The 6351-nt window shown below is 39.4% G+C and overlaps 1 protein-coding gene across 1 annotated transcript in view; it reads left to right on the top strand.

Annotated features, from left to right (window-relative positions):
* The first annotated feature begins 1241 nt into the window (after positions 1-1241).
* ube2ql1 (ubiquitin-conjugating enzyme E2Q family-like 1) overlaps positions 1242-6351 on the top strand; it is a 76537-nt gene continuing 71427 nt past the window's right edge. Inside the window, exon 1 of the mRNA XM_051935678.1 lies at positions 1242-2709. Within this exon, the coding sequence (XP_051791638.1) occupies positions 1939-2709 (771 nt within the window). The 5' untranslated portion in view covers positions 1242-1938. The remainder of the gene's footprint in view (positions 2710-6351) is intronic.

The raw sequence follows: 6351 nt of genomic DNA, 5'->3' as shown, positions 1-6351 counted from the left end.
TATTACTACTGTATTCCATATTGTACTGGAACATTCATCATTCAATATTATACTATAGGCCTGGAAAATTCATCAACTAACAGTACAAGCCTGTACAGTAATGAGTAAAGCGGACTACAGTCATTACAAAACAACTTCTTCGTTACTTATCATTTGTTCTTCATACACTGCTGACACAAACTCGTGCCCGTTTCATCTTACGTTGTCGAAACGGGCTCTTTGTCTAGTATAAAAATAAAGACGGAATGATTCTGTGCCCAATGAAGAACCCAGTAAGTCAGTTTGATTCGTTTATGCTGTCTTAGTTTTCATGCGCCATCTCAATTAAATGTCAGTGTATGGCGCTATATAGCCTAAACACTGAATGTCTTTACAACATGAACAGAAAAGGTCTACTCGTAATGATGTTGTAGTCTTTTTAGGATGTGTTCATATAAGCTGTCTCAGTCTTTGTATGCTGATTCAAGAAGCTATCCATGTAAGGTGCTATATTAAATGAACATTGAGTGACTAACAGCAAAATAAAGAATAGAATAAAGGTCAACTCGTAAAGATTAGTTAGTCTTTCTTTGTTTTGTCCGTGTAAGCTGTCTCTGTGTTTGTATGCTTTCTCAACGCACCGTCCATATAAGGTGCTATATAAAATACAGAATGAATGACTCACAACAAAGTGAAGAATAAAAAATGTCTATTTTTTATTGGCCTCGTGGTATTTTTTACGTGCTTCCATGCGATCAGATCTCAATGATCTGTGCATATAAGGTTATATATGGATTAAAGATTGAGTACTTCTCACAAAATGAATACAGCAGGCCAGTCTGTAACGTTAACGTATCTTCATCACATTACTCACAACACCAGAACGACGGAACGGGGCAATTTGTGTTTCCTAAAATTCAAATCGCTTTCCAACAGTCATATTTCTCTATTTAGTTTTTTAGTGGCCGTCGGGTTCTTCTGAAATGGAACCCAGTAAACTCGCTATTCTTGATCACTGTCCAGCATATTGAAACATAAGCAATGCCCACTGAAATAAACGCGCTTTCCTCCTGAACTAGCTGGACAGCGACAGCCGCGTGTAAAGCGTGATTTTTATTTATTTAAATTTTTTCTGGCAAATGTAATTGCTTGTGTAGTACCTCGAGAACTGCCTGGGGAGTGAGTGTGCGCGTGCGTGCGTGCGTGTGCGTGTGCGTGTGTGTGTGTGTGTGTGGCTCCTGGGCTGTGACTTTAATAGCCGCAGATACATCTTGCCTCTGCAGAGACTACCCGTTCGTTGCGGCGAGTGATCGCCCTGCTTATTCATTCCGTCCAGGTAGCGCAGCAGTGGCCGCTGACGCGATACGTATCTGACGCGACGCCGCCGCTGCCGCTCTCCAGTCGTGCAGCTCTCGCACTCCTCCAGTCTCGGGTGAGCCGCAGTTTGATTCAGTCCGAGGAAGCAGCGGCACTAGACCATCTTGCAGCTGCGGTTTCATCCCTGCAATGTCATTCTGGATTAAAGAAAACCATTTGCAACCCGATCTACAATAAGGGATAAAATTTACTACGCCTGTTGTTTTTGTTTTTATACAATTATTTTTATCTGGATGATGACGGCGAATGAATAAAGGCGCATACCCCTACTGTTGCCTAGCTGCAGATAATTCTCCATAAGAATTGAGGTGCTCGTTTTCCGTGGAGGAAAAAAAAAAGAGGGCAGGAAATCACTGAATTGGACACGCGCATCTCCACCAGCTTTCTTCTGTTTTCTGATCGGCGAGGAACATGGTGCTCGGCAGCACACATCTGAGGATCTCCTCTCCTTAAAGGGAGGCTGAATGAAAATCCCCCTCGCGAGGTCGGCTCCACCGTCTGCGGTAGATCTGCACGCACAAGGGCGCCTGGCTCATTGACTCCTGTTTCCCGCCCGTCCACCCGCCAGCCTACAGGATTATTATGGCCACACTTTTGCGGAAAATAGGTCTCATTCGTCTTCACGACCGCGACACGGAGGATCCTAAGCACCATCAGGGCTCTTTCAAAGGCACCAAAAGCAACCAGAAAAACAGCAGCAAACACTGCAGCACGGGCAGCGACAGCAACATCCTTGCCCCCGCCGACATGAAAAGCAAGAAGACGGAGCAGCTGAATAAGGACAAGCCATCTGGCAAGGACAAGCAGCTGAGCAAAGACAGCAAGGAGAAGCAACAACAGCAGCAGCAGCAACAGCAGCAGCAACAACAGCAACAACAACAGCAGCAGCAACAGCAACAACAGCAGCAGCAAGTCGGGGGCAGTAAGTCTCCCGGAGCCTCATTACAACCCCTCGTTCCGCATAGGCAGCACTGCACCCAGGTCCGGACGAGAAGGCTCATGAAGGAACTGCAGGAGATCAAGCGCCTGGCAGACAACTTTATTTCCGTGGAGCTGGCCGACGACAACCTTTTCGAGTGGAATGTCAAGTTGCACCAGGTGGATAAGGACTCTGCTCTGTGGCAGGACATGAAGGAGACCAACACCGAGTATATTCTGCTCAACATCACTTTCCCCGATAATTTCCCCTTCTCTCCGCCCTTTATGCGGGTGCTTACCCCGCGGCTGGAGAACGGCTATGTCCTGGATGGAGGGGCGATCTGCATGGAGCTGCTGACCCCCCGTGGATGGTCGAGCGCCTACACGGTGGAGGCTGTCATGAGGCAGTTCGCGGCCAGTCTGGTTAAAGGACAGGTAAGGAGACACCCTCGCTATCAGCCGTACGCGCACACGCTCATCTTCCCCTCTACCCCCCTTCATGTAGCACGGGACTTATATATATATATATATATATATATATATATATATATATATATATATATATATATATATATATATATATATATATATAATGTTTTCATTTATTTTTATGCCCTCAGGGCACAATGCCAAACTCGCGCCGACTTGAAAACGGGCGTGTTAACGAACGGGACGAACGGTCTGCAAACGCCTACGGGTGAGGGCTGAGTAAGGGGGTTACTGAAAGAAGCATCTGCTTGTGCTATTAATCAGAATCAAACGACGGACCTTTCTACCCGTGACCAGCCCCCGTTGTCCGTGTATCTATCGTCAGATCCCGTCTTTGCTGGAGAGTCGCCTTAATCTAATGATCTCGGTGCCTTTAGTTTGATGGCCAATAAAATGTCCACTGACACGTTTCATTTGCTACTTTATCAAAATATTTAAAGGGTCTAGTAGATCCGCAATATGTGTATTTGTTACGAGACCAATTATATATATATATATATGCTCATTTGATACTTTATCAAATAATTATTATCACAAGTATCTGGTAGATCTGCAAATTGTGCATTTGTTATGAGAGATGCATCGTGCATCAGTTTGTAGATTTGTCATGAGACACATTATCTGAACAAGCTAATTACATACTTTAACATATAATTATAGTAAGAATCTAGTACATCGGCGTTTTTTATATTCATTATGAGACTGATTATCTATACAAACTCATTGGATACTTTATCATATAATTATGATCATAATAAGCATTTAGTAAAACCGCACTTTGTATATTTGTTATTAAAAATTCATTGTGTATCAGTTTATATATTTATCATGAGACAGATTATCTATACAAACTCATTGGATACTTTATCATATAATTACGATCATAATAAGCATCTAGTAAAACTGCACTTTGTATATTTGTTATTAATGATTCATTCTATATCAGTTTGTATATTTATTATGAGACAGATTATCTAAACAAGTTCATTTGATACTTCTTATTAGACTGTTGCCTTACAACATTTGGGATACAACTGGTTACATTTCTTTTGTTTTTCCAATTGGGGCACAGGCAAGTGATGTGACTTGCTCGGGGTCACACAGCGTGAGGAGCAGCACTTGAACACACGTACTCCGGGTTGGGTTTGCAGTCGAAAGCCTTAACTACTACACCACATTTTATCAAATAATGTGCATCATAATAAGCATCTAGTAGATCTGTAGTTTGTTACGAGAGATGCATTGTGCATTACTTTGTATATTTATTATGAGACAACATTTGAGATGTAATTAATTGCGTTTCTGTTCGTTTTTTTTGGAAGGAGCTCGGGGCAGGTGCAGTGATAAGTGTGTGGTCACACCATGCTGGTAGCGGGATTTGAACCCACAGCCTTAGGGTTTGAGTTCCAAGCCTTAACCAGTGTGCCATACTTTATCAAACAGTGTCATCATAATAAGTATCTAGCAGATCTGTAGTTTGTATTTTTATTATAAAACAGATTATTTAAATGAGCTCATTTGGTACTTTATCATGTCATTCTCATCGTAAGTATCTAGTAGATCCACAGTTTGTATATTTGTTGTGAGAGATGTATTATGTTTCAGTTCTTATGTTTATTATGAGGCAGATTATCTAAACAAGCTGCTCTGATACTTTATCAAATACAGTACTTGGATTAAGCAGGCATAGAAAATGGTAAGGTAAGGTATGCTACTATCATCATAGGGGTTATCTAGTAGAGCTGCAGTTTGTATATTTTATTATCTAAACATGCCGATTTGATATGTGATCAAATAATTGGCACCATACTAATTATCTAGCACACCCACAGTTTGAGTATTTGTTATGAGTACTGAGAAAAGCGCTATATAAATGTAATGAATTATTATTATTATTATTATTATTATGATACAGATTATCTAAACATGCTCATTTAATACTTTATTATATAATTGCCATCATAATAAGTACGCAGGTTTGCCGGTCGGACTGACACACAGTCTGAAGATTTCTAATGAGAGATGCATTGGGCATCAGCTGGAATATTTTTTATGAGTGAGGCATTTTGCATCAGTTGTAATATTTATAATGAGACAGATTATCTAAACATGCTATTTGATTATTTTTATATACATATGATCGTAATAAATATCTAATTAGTACACCGTTTGTATATTTGTAATGAGAGAGTGAACATTTATTAAGAAGCAGATGATCTAAACATGCCGATTTGATATGTTATCAAATAACTGGCATCATACTAATTATCTAGCACACCCACAGTTTGAGTATTTGTTATGATACAGATTATCTAAACATGCTCATTTAATACTTTATTATATAATTGACATCATAATAAGTACGCAGGTTTGCCGGTCGGACTGACACACAGTCTGAAGATTTCTAATGAGATGCATTCGGCATCAGCTGGAATATTTTTTATGAGTGAGGCGTTTTGCATCAGTTGTAATATTTATTATGAGACAGATTATCTAAACATGCTATTTGATTATCTTTATATACATATGACCGTAATAAATATCTAATTAGTACACCGTTTGTATATTTGTAATGAGAGAGTGAACATTTGTTATGAAGCAGATGATCTAAACATGCTTATTTGATTATCTTTATATACATATGATCGTAATAAATATCTAGTTGGTACACCGTTTGTATCTTTGTAATGACAGAGTGAACATTTATTATGAGGCAGATGATCTAAACATGCTTATTTGATTATTTTTATATACATATATGATCGTAATAAATATCTAGTTGGTACACCGTTTGCATATTTGTAATGAGAGAGTGAACATTTACTATAAAGCAGATGATCTAAACATGCCGATTTGATATGTTATCAAATAACTGGCATCATACTAATTATCTAGCACACCCACAGTTTGAGTATTTGTTATGATACAGATTATCTAAACATGCTCATTTAATACTTTATTATATAATTGCCATCATAATAAGTATGTAGGTTTGCTGGTCAGACTAACACACAGTCTGAAGATTTCTAATGAGAGATGCATTGGGCATCAGCTGGAATATTTTTTATGAGCGATGCATTGCGCATCTGTTTTAATATTTATAATGACGCTGATTATCTAAACCTGCTCATTTGAAACTTCATTATGTAATTAGTATCTAGTAGTTTATTTGTAATGAGAGATGCATCATCCATTAGTTTGTATAATTATTATGAGACACATTATAATTTATCATATAATCGTACTAAGCATCTACACTCTTAAAAATAAAGGCACCGAAGTGGTTCCTTCAAAGCAATGTCATAGGGGAGCCCTTTGTGGTTGCCAGAAGATCCATCCTTATCAAGGGTTCCACAATAACCCAAGCTGAGTTCGGGATTTCTTGATCTATTTGTATCCTGCTAGGCAGCCTTCTTCTTCTTCTTCTTCTTTCTCTTCTTCTTGTTTCGGCTGCTCCCGTTAGGGGGCTAGGCAGCCGACCAGACATGAAATATTTCTGTTTTATCCACACATTAGGAACCTTCCCAAGGCCCAAGAACCAACTTCATATGCAAAGAACCCTTCTCAGAACAAAAGTGGCTCTTTGTC

This window comes from Erpetoichthys calabaricus, chromosome 13 (assembly GCF_900747795.2).
Source record: "Erpetoichthys calabaricus chromosome 13, fErpCal1.3, whole genome shotgun sequence".
Lineage (NCBI taxonomy): Eukaryota > Metazoa > Chordata > Cladistia > Polypteriformes > Polypteridae > Erpetoichthys > Erpetoichthys calabaricus.
The sequence above is the reverse complement of the archived record's forward strand: the minus strand, read 5'-3'. Positions and strand labels throughout refer to the sequence as shown.